Genomic DNA, 20,721 nt, shown 5'->3' with positions numbered 1-20,721 from the left:
ATATATTTTTGATCTTTAATCATGTCTGATTATTTACAACCTAATTTGAGTTTCTTTATATACTTGAGAGTAATAAAACTAAATAGAGCTGAAGTATAACAAAACTGCAGGCATCTGTGGCACAGTAGAAAGAAACCTGGGTTCAAAGTCCTAAGTTTAAAGTCCAGTTCTGCCACCTCCTGGAAATGTGACCTCTCACAAGTTAACACCTTCACTGAGCCTCAGCAACTTTACCTGGTAAATGTGGATAATAATACTTACTATGTAACATGAATGCTGTGAGAATTAAATGAGCAAATATATATGAGAGCCCAGAAATATTTTATGAAGTGCACATTAAGACAGTAAGTGCTCCATTTTCCACCAAATTGGCACATTTTAAAAATGAGTAGGGCTTTCCTGGTGGTGCAGTGGTTGAGAGTCCGCCTGCCAATGCAGGGGACACAGGCTCGTGCCCCGGTCCGGGAGGATCCCACATGCCGCGGAGCGGCTGGGCCCGTGAGCCATGGCTGCTGAGCCTGCGCGTCCAGAGCCTGTGCTCCGCAACGGGAGAGGCCACAACAGTGAGAGGCCCGTGTACCGCAAAAAAAAAAAAAAAAAAAAAAGAGAAGATAACATTTGCTGAATTTATACTAACAAGGCACTGCGGTGAGTGATTTACCTGCTTTGTTTTATTTAATCCTTACAATAACTTAATGAAGTATTTCATTATTAAAATAATTATCCCATTTTACAGATGAGAAAACAAATGAATAGACAGTTAAGAAACTTGGTTAAGTTAAGAATGAATAGACTTCGTCTTGCGAGACCACTGGAATCACAACTAACTGCTGAACAATCAATGACAGGAAGACACTGGAATGCACCAAAAAAGATACCCCATGTCCAAAGACAAAGGAGAAGCTGCAATGAGATGGTAGGAGGGGCGCAATCACAATAATATCAAATCCCATAACTGCTGGGTGGGTGACTCACAAACTGGAGAACACTTATAGCACAGATCCACCCACTGGAGTGAAGGTTCTGAGCCCCATGTCAGGTTTCCCAACCTGGGGGTCCGGCGACAGGAGGAGGAATTCCTAGAGAATCAGACTTTGAAGGCTAGCGGGATTTGACTCAGAACTTCAACAGGACTGGAGGAAACAGAGACTCCACTCTTGGAGGGCACACAAAAAGTAGTGTGTGCACCAGAACCCAGGGGGAAGGAGCAGTGACCGCATAGGAGGCTGATCAAGACCTACCTGCTAGTGTTGGAGGGTCTCCTGCAGAGGCAAGGGGTGACTGTGGCTCACCATGAGGACAAGGACACTGGCAACAGGAGTTCTGGGAAGTACTCCTTGACGTGAGCCCTCCCAGAGTCTGCCATTAGCCCCACCAAAGAGCTGGGTAGGCTCTAGTGCTGGGTCGCTGCAGGCCAAACAACCAACAGGGAGGGAATCCAGCCCCACACATCAGCAGACAAGCGGATTAAAGTTTTACTGAGCTCTGCCCACCACCAGTCCCTCCCATCAGGAAGCTTGCACAAGCCTCTTAGATAGCTTCATCCACCAGAGGGCAGACAGCAGAAGCAAGAAGAACTACAATCCTGCAGCCTGTGGAACAAAAACCACATTCACAGAAAGATAGACAAGATGAAAGGGCAGAGGGCTATGTACCAGATGAAGGAAAAAGATAAAACCCCAGAAAAACAACTAAATGAAGTGGAGATAGGCAACCTTCCAGAAAAAAAATTCAGAATAATGATAGTGAAGATGATCCAGGACCTTGGAAAAAGAATGGAGGCAAAGATCGAGAAGATGCAAGAAATGTTTAACAAACACCTAGAAAAATTAAAGAACAAACACCTAGAAGAATTAAAGAACAAACAAACAGAGATGAACAATACAATAACTGAAATGAAAACTACACTTGAAGGAATCAGTAGCAGAATAACTGAGGCAGAAGAATGGATAAGTGACCTGGAAGACAGAATGGTGGAATTCACCGTCGCAGAACAGAATAAAGAAAAAAGAATGAAGACAGCCTAAGAGACCTTTGGGACAATATTAAATGCAACAACATTCGCATTATAGGGGTCCCAGAAGGAGAAGAGAGAGAGAAAGGACCCGAGAAAATATTTGAAGAGATTATAGTTGAAAACTTCCCTAACACGGGAAAGGAAATTGCCACCCAAGTCCAGGAAGCATAGACAGTCCCAGGCAGGATAAACCCAAGGAGAAACACACCGAGACATATAGTAATCAAACTGAAAAAAAGTAAAGAAAAAGAAAAATTATTCAAAGCAACAAGGGAAAAATGACAAATAACATACAAGGGAACTCCCATAAGGTTAACAGCTGACTTCTTAGCAGAAACTCTACAAGCCAGAAGGGAGTGGCACGATATATTTAAAGTGATGAAAGGGAAGAATCTACAACCAAGATTACTCCACCCGGCAAGGATCTCATTCAGATTCAATGGAGAAATCAAAAGCTTTACAGACAAGCAAAAGCTAACAGAATTCAGCACCACCAAACCAGCTCTACAAAAAATGCTAAAGGAACTTCTGTAAGTGAGAAACACAAGAGAAGAAAAGGACCTACAAAAACAAACCATAACAATTATGAAAACGGTAATAGGAACGTACGTGTCAATAATTACCTTAAACGTGAATGGATTAAATGCTCCAACCAAAAGACACAGGCTCGGAGAATGTATACAAAAACAAGACCCATATATATGCTGTCTACAAGAGACGCTCTTCAGACCTAGGGACACATACAGACTGAAAGTGATGGAGGAAGATATTCCATGCAAATGGAAATCAAAAGAAAGCTGGTGTAGCAATACTCATATCAGATAAAATAGACTTTAAAATAAAGAATGTTACAAGAAACAAGGAAGGACACTACATAATGATCAAGGGATCAATCCAAGAAGAAGATATAACAATTATAAGTATATATGCATCCAACCTAGGAGCACCTCAATACAGCTATAACAGCTATAAAAGAGGAAACTGACAGTAACACAATAATAATGGGGGACTTTAACATCTCACATACACCAATGGACAGATCATCCAGACAGAAAATTTATAAGGAAACACAAGCTTTAAATGACAAAATAGACCAGATAACATCTCACATACACCAATGGACAGATCATCCAGACAGAAAATTAATAAGGAAACACAAGCTTTAAATGACACAATAGAACAGATAGATTTACTTGAAATTTATAGGACATTCCATTGAAAAAGAGCAGAATATACTTTCTTCTCAAGTGCACATGGAATATTCTCCAAAACAGATCACATCTTGGGTCACAAATCAAGCCTCAGTAAATTTAAGAAAATTGAAATCATATCAAGCATCTTTTCTGACCACAATGCTATTAGATTAGAAATCAATTACAGGGAAAAAAATGTAAAAAATAAACACATGGAAGCTAAATAATACGTTACTAAATAACCAAGAGATCACTGAAGAAATCAACAGGAAATCAAAAAATACCTAGAGACAAATTACAAGGAAAACACGATGATCCAAAACCTATGGGATGCAGCAAAAGCAGTTCTAAGAAAGAAGTTTATAGCAATACAAGCCTACCTCAAGAAGCAAGAAAAATCTCAAATAAACAGTCTAACCTTACACCTAAAGGAACTAGAGAAAGAAGAACAAGCAAAACCCAAAGTTAGTAAAAGGAAAGAAATCATAAAGATCAGAGCAGAAATAAATGAAATAGAAACAAAGAAAACCACAGCAAAGATCAATGAAACTAAAAACTGATTCTTTGAGAAGATAAACAAAATTGATAAACCTTTAGCCAGACTGATCAAGAAAAAGAGGGAGAGGACTCAAATCACTAAAATTAGAAATGAAAAAGGAGAAGTTGCAAAGAACACTGCTTAAATACAAAGCATCATAAGAGACTACTACAAGCAACTCTATGCCAATAAAATGAACAACCTGGAAGAAATGGACAAATTCTTAGAAACGTATAACCTTCCAAGACTGAACCAGGAGGAAACAGAAAATATGAACAGACCAATCACAAGTAATGAAATTAAAACTGTAATTAAAAATCTTCCAACAAACAAAAGTCCAGGACCAGATGGCTTCACAGGTGAATGCTATCAAACATTTAAAGAAGAGCTAACACCCATCCTTCTCAAATTCTTCCAAAAAATTTCAGAGGAAGGAACACTGCCAAACTCATTCTATGAGGCCACCATCACCCTGATACCAAAACCAGACAAAGATACTACAAAAAAAGAAAATTACAGACCAATATCACTGATGAATATGATACAAAAATCCTCAACAAAATACTAGCAAACAGAATCCAACAACACATTAAAAGGATCATACACCATGATCAAGTGGGATTTATCCCAGGGATGAAAGGATTCTTCAATATATTCAAATCAATGAATGTGATACACCATATTAACTAATTGAAGAAGAAAAACCATATGATCTCTCAATAGATGCAGAAAAAGCTTCTGAAAAAATTCAACACCCATTTATGATAAAAACTCTCCAGAAAGTGTGCATAGAGGGAACCTACCGCAACATAATAAAGGCCGTATATGACAAACCCACAGCAAACATCATTCTCAATGGTGAAAAACTGAAAGCATTTCCTCTAAGATCAGGAACAAGACAAGGACGTCTACTCTCGCCACTACTATTCAACATAGTTTTGGAAGTCCTAGCCATGGCAATCAGAGAAGAAAAAGAAGTAAATGGAATACAAATTGGAAAAGAAGAAGTAAAACTGTCACTGTTTGCAGATGACATGATACTATACATAAAGAATCCTAAAGATGCCACCAGAAAACTACTAGAGCTAATCAATGAATTTGGTAAAGTTGCAGGATACACAATTAATGCACAGTAATCTCTTGCTTTCCTATACACTAACAACAAAAGATCAGAAAGAGAAATTAAGGAAACATTCCCAGTTACCACTGCAACAGAATAAAATACCTAGGAATAAACCTACCTAGGGAGACAAAAGACCTGTATGCAGAAAACTATAAGACTGATGAAAGAAATCAAGGATGACACAAACAGATGGAGAGATATACCATGTTCTTGGACTGGAAGAATCAATATTGTGAAGATGAGTATACTACCCAAAGCAATTTACAGATTCAATACAATCTCTATCAAATTACCAGTGTCATTTTTTACATAACTAGAACAAAATATCTTAAAATTTGTATGGAGACACAAAGGACCCTGAATAGCCAAAGCAGTCTTGAGGGAAAAAAAGGGAATCAGACCCCCTGACTTCAGACTATACTACAAAGTACAGTAATCAATACAATATGGTACTGGCACAAAAACAGAAATATAGATCAATCATACAGGATAGAAAGCCCAGAGATAAACCCACGTACCTATGGTCACATACTCTATGACAAAGGAGGCAGCAATATACAATGGAGAAAAGACAGTCTCTTCAATAAGTGGTGCTGGGAAAACTGGGCAGCTACGTGTAAAAGAATGAAATTAGAACACTCCCTAACACCATACACAAAAATAAACTCAAAATGGATTCGAGACCTAAATGTAAGACCGGACATTATGAAACTCTTGGAGGAAAACATAGGAAGAACACTCTGACATAAATCACAGCAAGATCTTTTTTGACCCACCTCCTAGAGTAACGGAAATTAAAACAAAAATAAACAAATGGGACCTAATGAAACTTAAAAGCTTTTGCAAAGCAAAGGAAACTACAAGCAAGACGAAAAGACAACCCCCAGAATGGGAGCAAATATTTGCAAATGAATCAACCGACAAAGGATTAATCTCCAAAATATATAAACAGCTCATGCAGCTCAATATTAAAAAAACAAACAACCTAAGCCAAAAATGGGCAGAAGACATTCTCCCATTTCTCTTTGGAGAAAAAGACAGTTCTCCAAAGAAGACATACAGATGGCCAAGAAGCACATGAAAAGCTGCTCAACATCACTAATTATTAGAGAAATGCAAATCAAAACTACAATGAGGTATCACCTCACACCAGTTAGAATGGGCAACATCAGAAAATCTACAAACAACAAATGCTGGAGAGGGTGGAGAAAAGGGAACCCTCTTGCACTGTTGGTGGGAATGTAAATTGATACAGCCACTATGGAGAACAGTATGGAGGTTCCTTAAAAAACTAAAAATAGAATTATCATATGACACAGCAACCCCACTACTGGGCATATACCTAGAGAAAACCATAATTCAAAAAGAAACATGCACCCCAATGTTCACTGCAGCACTATGTACAATAGCCAGGTCATGGAAGCAACCTAAATGCCCATTGACAGATGAATGGATAAAGAAGATGTGGTACATATATACAATGGAATATTACTCAGCCATAAAAAGGAAGAGATGTGGATGTACAGATGTGAGATGGATCTAGAGACTGTCATACAGATTGCAGTAAGCCAGAAATTGAAGAACAAATATCGTATATTAACGCATATATGTGGATCCTAGAAAAATGGTACAGATGAACCGGTTTGCAGGACAGAAATAGAGATACAGATGTAGAGAACAAACGTATGGACACCAAGGAGGGGAAAGTGGAGGAGGGTGGGTAGTGGTGGTGGGATGAATTGGGAGATTCGGATTGACATATATACACTAATATGCATAAAATAGATAACTAATAAGAACCTGCTGTATACAAAAATAAATAAAATTAAATTTAAAAAAAAAAGAATGAATAGAGAGGTAAGAAACTTGGCCAAAGTTATTCTGCTAGCAAGGTCCAGAGATTGGTACTTATCAAAAAATAGCAGTAATATTTAATGGTGGTGAGGTAGCAGTGAAGTCTGAAATTGTAATAAATTGGTGGTAGAAGTATAAATTATAACTTATCTACAAAGCCATTTGGACAAATACTTAAAAGTCTTTAAAAAGTTCATGCATTTGGAACCAGTAATTCTTCTTCTAGGACTGTCTCCAGATGAAATAAGCAGATTTGTATTTAAAGGTTTATGTACAAAGAGATTTAAAGGAGCTTTAATAGGTTATATTGAAAATTAGAAACAAACCTAGAAGGGTAATGTTAAATAAAATATAATCCTTATATATGCTAGAATGTTATACAATAATTTTAAATGTTTTAAAATTATTTGTAATGACATGGGAAAAACGCTACACACTCATCATGAAGCAAGTACATCAAAATACTAGCAGTGGTTATCTCTGAGTGATATATTTAAGAGATGACTTTTATTATTTAAAAATATTTTCCTGATTATCTATTTTGAACAAGTTACTTTCAGGAGGGGTTAGGGGTGTGAAGAACAAATCCTGAACAGAAGGCTTTTTAGTTTTTTCAGTGTGCATTATTTTTACTGTGAATGAATTAATTCCAGTCTATTCTTTCTTTCTTGAAGTTAAGCAACTAGAATTGGTGATTTATAGCAATGGGTCTAATGAGAATAAATTGGTAAATCCCATTAAGGGTTTAGATCAAAAGCTCAAGTTCTGGAGTCAGACAGATCCGGATTTGAAATCCACATATTTATTGTTTATGTGGCCTTGGGCAAAGTTTTTAATGTTTCTAAATCTCAGTGGGAAAATAGTGTGTGGGTGTGGGGGGTGTTATAACAATTGTTGGTTAATACATTGCAGTTTCTGGTCTATTGTACACACTCAAGTATCAATCACTATAATTATTGAATAAATTTCCTAATTTATTTCTCCTTCTCTTCCGGATAATGTCCAACAATTTTCAAACATACTGAGTCAATGCCTTCTAAACATTCTTACATGTAACATTTCCCTGGCTTATGGTGTTAACTTATATCAAAGGGACTATTTGTCATATATATATATATTTACACATATATGTATTTACACATATATGCACATACATATTATATCTACAATTTATCTCTTGTGAACTTTGGGAGCAGAAAACACAATAATGGAAGTTAGTTGAAATTCCATGTAATATTCCCATGATTTAGAATAACTACTGCTGTTTAATCTACACACATACGAAAGAGTATATGCAGTCACAGAATTGTAGAGTCAAAGTTCTTTCAAGTTCTCTAAACTATTTTAATTTACATATTTGAAAATATCACTAGTTCATGGCACACTCTAGGTAAGAAACAGGTCCCTTACTCCTTGTCCTGCTTTTTTCCACAGTACCACACTGCCAGATTAACTTACTTTGCCATTACTTTTATTTCTTGATCAAACTGTTGTTTCAGTTCTTCAGTACTAATGTCAACCATCTGAAAAAATAAAATAATATACAGTATAATACAATACAATAACCCCAAGTCTCCTAAAGCTAAAAGGGGCACACAAGATCGTCTGGCTGATTCTGCTTTCTTTAAAATAGTAAGGCATCATTCTCCCCATTTTATAGAACAACTGAGAACTAGAAATATTATCAATTTGCTCAAGGTCTCATGGCTGGTGAGTGGAAGGAAGAAAACCTTATAAACCATGTAACTACATAAACCTCACTGAGTCATTGTGGGAACAAAATGAAATAATATGAGACTTCACTGCATAAACATTCTGGAAAAAAAATTAAATGTAATAGAAAACATAAGCAAATTTGAAGGCAAAAAGAAAAACAAGACCTGCAAAAGTATTTGCAACATATATGACAAAGGGTGACTATTGTAAAAATATGTATTGTATTGGTATTTTTAGAATATAATAATAGATTTAAAATATAACAAATCAATAAGTAAATGGTAAACACTCTAATAGAAATGGGAACAAAGGACATAGATAAGAATTAGGAAAAGGTTTTCTTATTGTATATTTTCTTTTTTTTTTTTTTGCGGTACGTGGGCCTCTCACTGTTGTGGCCTCTCCCGCTGCGGAGCACAGGCTCCGGACATGCAGGCTCAGTGGCCGTGGCTCACGGGCCCAGCCGCTCTGCAGCATGTGGGATCTTCCCGGACCGGGGCACGAACCCGTGTCCCCTGTAAAGGCAGGCAGACTCTCAACCACTGCGCCACCAGGGAAGCCCATTGTATATTTTCTAAACTTTATTTTTAAATGAGAAAAGTAATACAAGGAAGCTATTTTTATAAAATTTTTTTAGAATCTTACCATTTTAATATTGATCATGCATGAAGCACTGTGTAGAGTTCAGCTTCTCTATTTTGTGAATCTCCCCAAATTATATGTATAATTGTTTGTATGTGTATATAACTACATTTTTTATAGGGACAGAGTCCATAGCTTTCAACAAATTTTTAAATGTTAAGAACTGCCAGCTTAGAATGATGTTTATTTAAAGAAAATACACACTGAAATCATGTATTTCCTAAAGATTAATTTAAAATTTATTATATAACACACTAAGAAGCAACTCTTCTCTAATTCTTTGTCTTCCTGAAAGTATAACTTACTGCTGCAAGCTTCTTCACTGCTACAGTCCTGTTGTTCACATAGCCTTTATACACAACTCCAAATCCTCCCTCTCCCATCTTGTTACCACCGACAGAAAGGGGTCGTTCATCAAAGTTATTTGTGACATCCTTCAATTCATAATATGAAAAACTGTGAAAACCTATAATGTCAATAGAATAAGAAAAAAAGGGCTTCAGTAAAAAAGAAACTGGTTTTAATAACTTCAGTATTTTCTCAATTTGGATATTTCATACATATGCAAATATTTACAATTTTGTATTAGGTACAGTGGAAGAGAGTAAAACCATTTTTAAAATACAAATTTTAAGGTTTACCTTGAGAATTCTGTTTGGTGGTCCTCCAATTAATACTCTAGTCACTTATTTTCTTTATAAAATGACCCTTTTACGTTATGTAAATATTTACTTTTTTTTTTCATAGCTTCTGTGGTTGTTCATATATCCTATTGCCTCTACTCACTTATAACACTGACTAATACAATGAAGATGGCGCTTAATAAATTAGGGGAAAAAAACAACCACAAAAGAGCTATTACCAGAATGCACAAACAAAAGGAGAGATTGATTTTAAAGCAGTGATGGTCTTAATAACAAACCCACTAGTGTAAAGCACTGCAAATGTTACTTACGTGTATCAGTAACTTCTAAACTTCTATTTTCTGGACACGAGGAGTCAGGTGGCGTATAGTTTTGTTCAGTATTCTCATCAGATATCACAGGTGTCCTGTCTTTGCCATAGAGGGGCATATGTTTCTGCTGAACTGTTACAGTAACTTTAGAAGGCAGTGTATTAATAGTTTTGGGAACAGCATCTAACAAATGAAATAAGATACAAGTTGTCATTCCATTAGAAAAAGTGTTTGTGAAAAAGGTAAATTAGGAACTTGGTTCACTTAACATCATTCCAGTTTCTACACATTAGCCCCACATTTTCACAGCACTACACAAGAAGCTACCTAGTAAGAATTTGTAAATTTTGATAAGGATGGGTAAGGCAGTGTTTCCAAAAAGTGGTTCATAAGCCACTTGCAACAGAAGGACTGAAGTAGTTGTTTAAAAACTTAGATCTTGAACCTAATTCAAGAATTCTGATAATGAGGTCTAGAGTACAGCCTGGGAAGCTACATGTTTAACAAAAACTCCAGGGATTCTTATGCCCTCTGAAGGGTGAGTACCACTGGTGTACATGGCATCTAAGGGAGAAAAAGTAGCTTATAAGGAAGGCAACTAGACACCAGCCCACTGGAACACAATGTAAGGAATTCATGATCACAGAGTCCCATCAGAGTGGAAGTTGAGGGTGAAAAAAAGCAAGAGTTTTTTTCTCATCATTCTAAACTTCTTACTGGCACAAAACCACCTGACTTTAATGGTGGGATGAGACTCAATCCTGAAGCCTCCATTTCCTTAGCAGCAAGTCTGCAGTGTCTGGCGTGCTTGCTAAAGAGTTGGGGAGAGTTGAAAGGATGAAAAGGAGTCTTAAATGTAAGGCTCATCTACTATGAGAAAAAAGTAAGAGTCAGAAGAAATGTTCCTATTTCTGCTACTTGTCTTTCCACCCTAATTATTGATACCCTAGACATGCTCAGTTTACCTGGTAGCAAAAGACTTGCAGGGGCAAAAAACTCATTTTGGACCAAAAGATCCACGAGATCACCAACTGTGCAATTTGTGGTGCCCCAGTCAAACAGTAATTCACAAGTGGGACTTTTTCCAGTTTGAAGTAATGCTTCAAATCTCCTTAAAGTAAGTCAAAGAGAAACAAGATTAGTATGTAAACAGAGTTAACATGTAAATAGGAATTATTCCCCCCAGCAGCACCCCCCCACCCCGTCTAGTCCCGAGCACTTCCTACAATACAGCAAGAGAATCAGCAAGGATTACAGAGAACAGGAAAGATAGGCAGAAGGAAAAAAGATGCTGAAGAGGATGATAAGTTGACAGACACTGTGTACTTACAGTGGGCTACAGGGTGCACACACATGGACCCATTTAACTCTCGAAAACACTATGAATATCATACTAATTTACCAAACAGCAAGCGTGAGAGGTAAAGTAAGCAGCCTACAGCCACACTGTCCATAAACTGTATACAAATTGAGATTCAAATTCAGATCTCACTTGACAGAAGGGTATACTCTCAACCTACTAAGCTATATTACTTCCCTACATGACATACTCACTCTGTTAGCCATATGATTTTTAATAAACCAGCCTGCTTAAAGAAATAGAATATACACAAACTTGGAGAATTATCCCAAGTTAAGAAATAGTTTTATTTCTATAGTTAAGAAATATAGTTCTTAACTATATTTCAGTTAAATTGAGGGAAAAACACAGAGCAGTTTTTCATTCAAAATTTCTTTAATAACTAGTTTTGAAAGTAACATTTAAAAACTTGAACAACTTGGCTTTTCCTGAAATTTTTTTTATTTCAAAAAATTTCAAACCTACAGAAAAGTTGAAAGAATAATACCATGAACAGCCATCTGCTCTTCATCTAGATTCACCAAATGACCAATGGATAACATTTTGCCATGTTTGTGCTCTCACCCTCTCTATCTCTGTGTCTGTGTGCTCACTTTACAGAGTGTAGGTCAGATGCCTTGTAGAATTCACACAGTCTAGATTTGTCTGACTACACTCACGATTAAATTCAGGTGAAAACATGTTGGTAAGAACAGTACAGAGATGACAATGTGTCCTTTGCACTGCAGCACATCTGGAGGCACATAATTGCAGTTTGTACCATTATTGACGACACCAGTTTGATTACCTGGTTAAGGAGGGGTACTTCAGATGTTTTCTCTATAAAACTACCTTTCCCCTTTGCAATTCATAAATAACCTGTGGATAATACTTTGAAATCGTGTGCGTATCTTGTTCACTAACACCCTTTCACCTTGTGATTTTAGCACTCGCTGATGAGCCCTCCGTAATCAATTACTCACTGGTAGTTGTAAATTGGTAACTTTTTAGTTCTATCATTCTTTCAATAATTATGTGCTGCCATTATTCTGTAAAGAAGAGTCTTTTCTCCTCACTACCACTCCCTCGACTATGCTCTCAAAGTGTTAGATAGTTAATATCAACAAACTGTCTATAAAAATGGTTTTCAAGGTTTAAACTTAAGTTTCTTCCAAGTAATTTAAGATGCTCATCCTTCATATGAGAAAATGTTTCCTGAAAGGACTAGTATGGGAGCTAAGGCTTCAGGTTTTTTTCAGGTTAATGCTGAAAATCACAAATAAATTTCTTTTCCCCTTGTTTCCAAAGACAGATTTTGACATAGGTTTGGGCTGAAATAACTGGCAAAAATAACATGTGTACTTATATCTTACCCTTAATCAAGCAGAGACAAATAGAAAGATGGAAATTATCTGAAGGTAGTGTTGAAAAATCCTGGCTAAGAACTAAGAAGTCTATTCATAGATGTGTACATGTACAAGCAACTTTAAAATGTCACATTTGAAGAATTCCTAAAATATACTGTTAAAGTGAATTAGAGACTCACACACTTTTAGGCTCCAGAATTTTACTACAGATTCTTAAAATATTCTTATGTTACTTCAATCTGGAAATGACAGGTATGAGGCAGAGTGAACTAGGCTCAGCTTGCCAAACAGAAATGTAGAGTAAAAGTTGGAATCTTGATTTTAATCTCAAAAACTTATTTGCAATATCACAATATTGACCTAGCTGATATGCTGGAGAATGAAGCAAAAATTGCAAAAAAAAAAAGGGGTGTGTGTGATTTATTATCATTATCTCCCCTAGAGAGAGGTTTATTTTCTGAACTGCAGCAGTAGACAGTATTTGTACCTATTAATCATTCTAGATTGTGATGTAAGAATTTAAAAAGAATTTTACGTTACCTTATGTGAAACTGATTGTATCTATCATCACCAGATGGTTTTTTAATAGCAACTGCTAACTTCTTCCATCCTTCTTGAGGATCAATAAAATCTGACAGCTTTCTAATTAGTCCAAGATTGAGGCAGCGCACATATGTTGATGCTGTTATGGGTTTGTTCATCTTTTATTCCTAAAATACGGAAAATTCTCATTAAAATTTTACAGTAGCTTTAGCGATGACATCTGTAAGCTTATACATCACACTTTGCTCTAACTTATGAAATGTTGGGAACTCATTACACCATAATAAAGGAACACTCCGAAGCCAGGTAGTTGCTATTTTCATCTTTCTCCATCTCTAAATATCAATTAAAAAACTACAGGATTATTTTTGTTCTGGCACTAACATTTTCCAAGTGAAATTTACACAAGGGAGCAAAAAGTTTACTTTTTCAGAAAAATTTATGTAAACATATTCAGGAATCAAATCTATTAAGAAAAAAGTTTTCAATTTAAAATATTTTTCTCAGTCCGTATTTATTTACTATTAAACATTTATACAATACTCTTTGGTGGAAGTAAAAACAAATGTCTTGAAATAATTTGTACAGCATTAAAAGATATGGTCTATCCACTGACTTTTTACATAACATGTTCTTCCTTGGTGCTGCCACGATTTCTGAATCCATCAGATCTGCCTGATGACAATTCATTCCCTACTAAGGCAAACCCTGTGGTTTACCACCTAACTGCTCTCTAGACAGAACTTTTATTTCCTCAGTCCCCCTTTTCTTCTGCTACTCCACCCTGGAGAGCTGTAGCCGGGGACAAATCTCACAGTTTTGCTTGTACACCAACACTGCTGAATACAGCTGTGGAGAACCAGGTAACTGAGCAGACTGGTATAAGTACAAATTTAGGGGACCCTTTTCCATCGGGCCTTCAACACTGCTGTTAGTCCTTTCACTTGTCTTTGCTCATCCTCCCTGGTGACTATTTCACACCTTTAGCTCTGTCCACGTGGTTTTATTTGATCTCCATCTCCCTCATTCTCAGCAGGTGGTCACCTTTCCTTCTAATCAATCAAAACAAATAGATTTAGATATTCTTCTGTCAATTACTCTCCTGCTCCCCTACATATCTTTATTTTTAAAATGTAATATAATTAATTTTTGGAATAAAGAATATATTCATGTGGTATGAAATTCAGACGTTACAGAAGAGTAAGAAGCAAAAAGTCTCCCTGTGTCTTGTGCCTCTTGTATTAGCATTCTCTTCTCTTTGGCCTTCTTTGACCACAGCTAGGTAGGTCCATCTACTCGCAACTTAATTACCTTTCATCACTGCACAATGTATTTGTAATCATATATTTATTTGTTTAGTTGTTTACTAATGGTCTACCCCATTAGACTACAAGCTCCATGAATTCAGGGTCTATGCTCATTTTATTCACTAATATGTAACTAATTACTAGCGCTTTGTAGATATTGGTGTTGTTAAGGGTTAGGAATGAATGAATTTCTTGCCCAGGACCATGCTAGGTGGTTTACATATTTCACTTAATCCTCACAGTGACTGAGGCCGTTTTATCATCTCTATTTCACAAAGGTTGTAAGTGAAAGAGCTAGGTCTTGAACCATATCTGACTCCAAAATTCATGCCATATGTCCCTGTTTCTCTAACTCAATGCATTGTTCATGTCATTCTCTTTTCTAGAAAGACCAGTCCTTTCATTCATTCATAAACTCAATAAACATATATGTCAGGCTTTGTGCTAAGTGATGGGAGCTACAAAGAAGAGAAAAATCTTTGTTTTCAAGCTTCTCAGTCTAGCAGGGGGTGCTAACAATTACAATGAGAATAAATGTTACAAGAAGGGTGAGCAGAGTGTTAATGGGGTCCAGAGAAGGAGCACCAAGGGAGGCAGTCTGAAGGAGGTATGCCAAGACAGATTTGGGGGGTGAGAGGTTGGAAGGATGAGTGAAAAGCAATGGGGATAAACCCAAAAGGAAATTCCAGGCAGCAGGAATAGCATGGGAGAGCATGGGTTAGGCTAAGGCAAGTAGTTTGTTAGGGCTGGACCACAGGACGCATGTCATTAAAAGATGAGATTGGAGAGGCAGGCAGGACCAAGTCATCATGTGCCTCATATTCTATGACAAGGGGTTTAAACTTTATACTAAAAGTTACAGGGGAGCCAATGCAGGATTTTAAGGAAAAGTGGTATGTGATCTTATGTGGTTAAGTGGATTCCTCTGGATGAAACACTGAAGGAATGTATATTAAGGCAAAGAGAACAGTTTGAAAATTTTGCAATAATCTAGAAATGAAGGCCTGAAGAAAGAAGTATACAGTTGGGTAATGGGGAAGAAAAACCTCCAAAGGTGTAGGAGGCCAAATCAAAGTAATTTCAGGATATTAGAGGGAAAGGAGGCTGAGGGAAACAAAGAAGCTGATTCCTGGCTTTTTCAGCTTGGGTAATTATGTAGATGATAGAGGAAATAATGTGTTCAGTCCTGGTCATGTTAAATGTGAAATATCTACCTCTGGCACCACCTAGGGGAGTTGGCACTAAGTAGCTCAATATATGGTCTGGAGCTTAGGAGACAGGTTCAGGAATACTCATATATTCATACATGAATAGTTGGTTGAAACAACAAGAAATATAAGCCTGTCTATTAGGAATATATAGAATGTGAAGGAACGAAGGAAAAAAAGAAACTTTTAAAAGTACTGATGCGTCATGGAGGTAAGTAGAGAACCAGGGCAGTAGAATACCAGAGATTTCTAGAATTAGCCACAGGTTGGTATAAAAGACCCAGAGAGGTCGAAAAAATACTGATGGGTAACCAGAAGGCCTTTGGGTGACTTAAGAACTGTTTTAGTGGAGCAATGAGTACATGGTAGAAATGCATTTTCCAGGAAGCCTGGCTATGAAGGGAAGGAGAAAGGAAGAAAGGATGAAAGAAAGAAAAAAAAAAGGAAAGAAAAGGAGCAGCTCTCAAACTATTTACCCTTTACATGCTTAAAAATTGCTGTGGACTCCAAAGAGCTTTTGTTTATGTTGGTTATATTGCCAATATTTACCATGTTAGAAACTGACACTGAGAAATTGAAAAATTACTTATTCATTAATTCATTTTAAATAATAATAAATGTACTACATGTTAGCATACATAATATATTTTAATAAAAACTATATTTCCCCCCAAAATATGAGTGAAATTTTTTTATAGTTTTGCAAATCTCTTTAATTTTTAGCTTAATAGAAGACAGCTGGATTCTAATATCTGCTTCTGCATTCAGTCTGCGGCAATGTATCATTTGGGTTAATGTATATGAAGAAAGTCCAGGTTCACACAGACATACAGTTGGAAAGGGAGCAGTATTTTAACAGCCATTTCACAAAGTAGTAGTTTTCTTTGACGCTATACTAAAACTTGATAAGTGACAATTTCCTGAAAGTTAGCTGCAGTGTGGAATCTGAAACCATATCAATGAACTTTGTCACATTAAAATCCATGGCACTCTGAATGAATCTTTTATTCATACGTGATTTCGACCGTATGAACCTCTTGAAAGAGACTCAGAGACCCCAACCACCCTCTGGGAACTGCTGGTTTAAGGTTTAAGACAAAACTTGGTTGAAGATATGAAACGGATAGTAAACAGAGGTGAAGGGGTCAACCCTGAATAGAAGAAAACCTCTTCTTCTGAATCTAACAGGAGGGAAGCAGAGGTTTGGACACAGATATATTTGAAGCAAGAGGGAGAATTCCTATACAATGTTATTTTCTCTGTGAAGCAGGAGGTGAGGTCATCCAGGGCTAGGTTAAGAATCGCTCAAGCACCTTGAGGGCCACCTGGTAAATGCCTACTATTCCTTCGAGCTCAACACAAAAGGCACTACTGGCTTTTCCTGACAGTCATCTCTTTTGCTCCAAACTGTCACCTGGTTATTCTTCTATTATAACAATGATCGTATTTTATTATTTATTGGTCTGCCTTCTCTCCTAGATGGTGTGCTCTCCTGGGCAGGGACCCAACCAAATTCAGCTTCAGCAGCTACTCAGAATATTTGTGCCGAATGACAGAAGGCTGATTTTTTAAATTAAGAAATCACATCTGCCTATAGATTTTACAGTTGCTACATTCACACTACTTTTTCTTATTTACTTATATTTCTCTCCATTGTTAAGAAGTACAATGTGATTGACAAAGCTAGTAAAGGTAGAACTGCTTAGTAATCCTAAAAGCTAGAGCTAAAATACAAAGAATTGAGAATAAGAGCAGTCTATCTGAAGAAGAGGGATAAATTCTGTAACTCTCCTGCATCCAGATTTCTAACAAAGGTGATAGCGTAGGGATGCCAGAAAAGGAAGGCCTTCTAACAACTCCTCCTTGTATTAAAGTCTGGAAGTTCTAAACTTCAAAATTTAAAATGTTACTTAAAACATACATCCATCTATCACCACCAACACATATTTGGAAGAACATACACCAAAATATTAACCGTGGTTATCTCTTGATGGTGATTTTTATGGTGGTTTTGTTTTCATTTACTTTTCTAAATTTTCTGTAATGAAAATAAATGATATGTGCAGAAAAAAATTAAAACGTGTCGCCTCTTTCAAAGTATTCAAGATTTTACTTTAGTACATTTAGGATTAATAGAAGTGGAACAGGATATATTGCTTACAAATAAATAAATATATTCATGACTATTTTCTCATACCATTAATTCTCATGGTAAAGAAAATCCATTCATATTTTCACACTAGACAACTCAGCCAAGAATACGAGGTAAGGTGATCATTGAGAAATAATACTAAAATGAGTATCTGCTTGTGGAACCCAGTGCCTTCCCACCTGCATGCACATTCTCAAACAAAGTACAGTTCAAAATAGAAATTCAAAAAATTCATATGAAATGCATTAATAAAGTTTTAAGGTTGTGCTTCACTAACAGTCTGATCAGAGGAAGAGAGTGTAGAGGGGTGGATGGAAGATGGACTTTGAGGTTGCCTGGGCCTGGGTTCTAATGTAGCTCTTCCACAAGCCAACTGTGACCAGAGTCAATAACTCAGTTTCTCTGGACTTTGGTTTCTTCATCTGAAAAACAGAGATGCTCTTACCTAAGAGTTGCTGTATAGATTTTAAATTAACAAACACCTAATTCTATCAATAATAAGTGATCAAAGAAAATGTAGCAATGACTATTGTATAGCTGAAGTTATTCTTATGTCATATTTAAAAAAAAAAGAAATGTGCAGAATTGTATTTAAGCTCAATTTTCAGAATAGCAGTGAAGGACAACTGAAAGAATGGAACTAATAGGTCTGAGAACATAGCTAAGCTTTTCATGGTGAGTGTTATTTTATCAAGCATAGTATTTTTAAAATACTTATAACCTTCCTAAAATACATCATCTACGCATGCTTTCTTAAGCAAAATATTCTAGATATTTTTGGACAACTCAATATCATCATTAAGAACAAAAGCTCATGATACCTTCTAGACCTAATAAATTATATAGGGCTGCCCTTCTTAAATAGGATATGTGCTGGTATTCCATAAATTAAACATCACATACCATTCTCAAACATTGATTTATCTCAATGGTAAGTATTTAAACATCTTGGATATATTTTTTAAAAGACAAAATATTATACATTCATCAAATATTTACTGAGTCTCTATTTTGTGCTGGATATTGATCCAGGTCCCTGGAGATAAAGCATAAGTTAAGTAAGAAAAAAAAAACTGAATTCATGGAGCTTATATTCTAATAGAGAAAGACAGGTAATAAGCACTTGCCTTATAGTGCATTAGATGGTGCCAAGTGGAATGGAAAAAAATAAACTGAGAAAGGGTTTTAATTTTAAATAGGGTAGTCAAAGTAGCCCTCAATAAGAAGCTGCCGTTTGATTAAAGGTTTGAAGGAATGAGAAAGCTAGCCACTGGGATATCTGTGGGAAAGGTTTCTGGGCAAAAGAAATCGTAAATGCAAGGGTCTGGAGTGGGTCCACTGAAAAACAGCAAGGAGACAGTAAGACTGGAGAAGAGGGGGCAGGAAAGTAGAATAGATGAGAGAGGTAATGGGGCCAGGTCTCCTCGGGCCCTCATAGCCTTTGGATTGACTTTATCTTCTGAGGGAGATGAAAAGACAGTGGAGGTTTTGAGAAGAGGAGAGACACACTCTCTACTCATGTCTTAAAAGGACACCGGCGACTGCTGCTGAGAATAAAGGATATTAAAGTAAGGGCAGAGAAGCAGGAAGAGACCAATTAGTTCAGTACATCAATAATCCAGGTGGAGGTGCTGGAGGCTTGGATCGGAGAGGTAGCAAAGAAGGTAGAAGTCCTAGGATGATGGATATTTTCTGAGGTAAAGCACACAGGATCCTGTGTGCTGATGTGAAGGGTGAGAAGATGGCACCTTTACTGAGATGGAGAAGCCTGTGGCAGGAGCGAGTTTAGCCTGGAAGCTCAGGAGCTCTGTTTGGACAGGTCGGAAGCAAACTTCAAATGAATGTTTAGTGTGCAAACAGAAGAATTAAGGAAATCTGAACTTTCTGACATATCTCTTCAAGGATTACCCCCAGAAAGGGAAAGGGCAATTCTTAATATTCTCCGCTTAGGGCTCCTTGGGCAGACACGTTTTTGAGGCACTAAGAGAGCCATTTGTTCCCATTCTAAATGGCTAAAATGCTTTCTGAGGTCTGCTTTTCATCCCTTCGTTCCCTCTCTTGTTTCCAGGCTGTCTGTACACTTTTCCTATCTGATAAGATACTGACAACCCCGCTCCACTTTCCAAGTTCCTGGAAGCCTGACAGAGAATCTTGGGGGGGCTTCGGAATGCTTTCCACGCGGCGAGCATCTCCGCCGGGTGCTGGTCTTACTTCCTGGTTCTCAGGAAAAGATATTTCATTTCGTAAACGGGTTCTCGGAACACACCGCCCGGGAGTTGAGAAATTCCAGGCGCGGTCTGACCGAGCCACCAGGTGACGTCTCTTCTCGCCCCACGGTCCTCCACAGGTACCACTAACTTTCTGATCCCCAGGGACCCACCCACGTCTTCATCCTGGAGCAATTGCTGCCCACGCAACCTACTTCCTCTCTACCTTTTCTCACTTGGGCTGAAGATAGGCGATTTTCCTTCCGAACCGTCCCTCCACAACCCTGGGGCAGAGGGGCCGAGGCCGGGACGCGGACCTCGGACACCTCGCGGAGAAGGTGGCGCGCACGTCCGGAATCCCTTACCTGCCCAGGCGCTGGGAGCGGGGGGCGGGCGGGGCGCCGCGGGGCTGAGCCAGCGGTCGAGGAACCCGGGCCCTAGGGACGGCTGGGGCAGGCTCAACCCGTCAGGCCCCGCCCAGGCCCGCCCCGTCCCCACCCCCGTCCCGCCCTCTTCCTCTTTGTGCCTCTAGGCGGCTCCACACCGTGAGAAATTCCGGG

General features: G+C 37.6%; 1 protein-coding gene across 1 annotated transcript in view; it reads right to left on the bottom strand.

Moving 5' to 3' along the window:
* Positions 1 to 20,518, bottom strand: part of IRAK4 (interleukin 1 receptor associated kinase 4) — a 30,567-nt gene extending 10,049 nt beyond the window's left edge. The window contains exons 1-6 of the mRNA XM_082666713.1: positions 20,388 to 20,518; positions 13,285 to 13,454; positions 11,004 to 11,149; positions 10,039 to 10,221; positions 9,389 to 9,549; positions 8,184 to 8,248 (exon numbers count right to left, since the gene is read on the bottom strand). Of these exons, the coding sequence (XP_082522839.1) occupies positions 8,184 to 8,248; positions 9,389 to 9,549; positions 10,039 to 10,221; positions 11,004 to 11,149; positions 13,285 to 13,445 (716 nt within the window). The 5' untranslated portion in view covers positions 13,446 to 13,454; positions 20,388 to 20,518. The remainder of the gene's footprint in view (positions 1 to 8,183; positions 8,249 to 9,388; positions 9,550 to 10,038; positions 10,222 to 11,003; positions 11,150 to 13,284; positions 13,455 to 20,387) is intronic.
* Between the last annotated feature and the right edge of the window lie 203 nt (positions 20,519 to 20,721).

Source organism: Grampus griseus (assembly GCF_964374135.1).
Source record: "Grampus griseus genome assembly, chromosome: 11".
Lineage (NCBI taxonomy): Eukaryota > Metazoa > Chordata > Mammalia > Artiodactyla > Delphinidae > Grampus > Grampus griseus.
The sequence above is the reverse complement of the archived record's forward strand: the minus strand, read 5'-3'. Positions and strand labels throughout refer to the sequence as shown.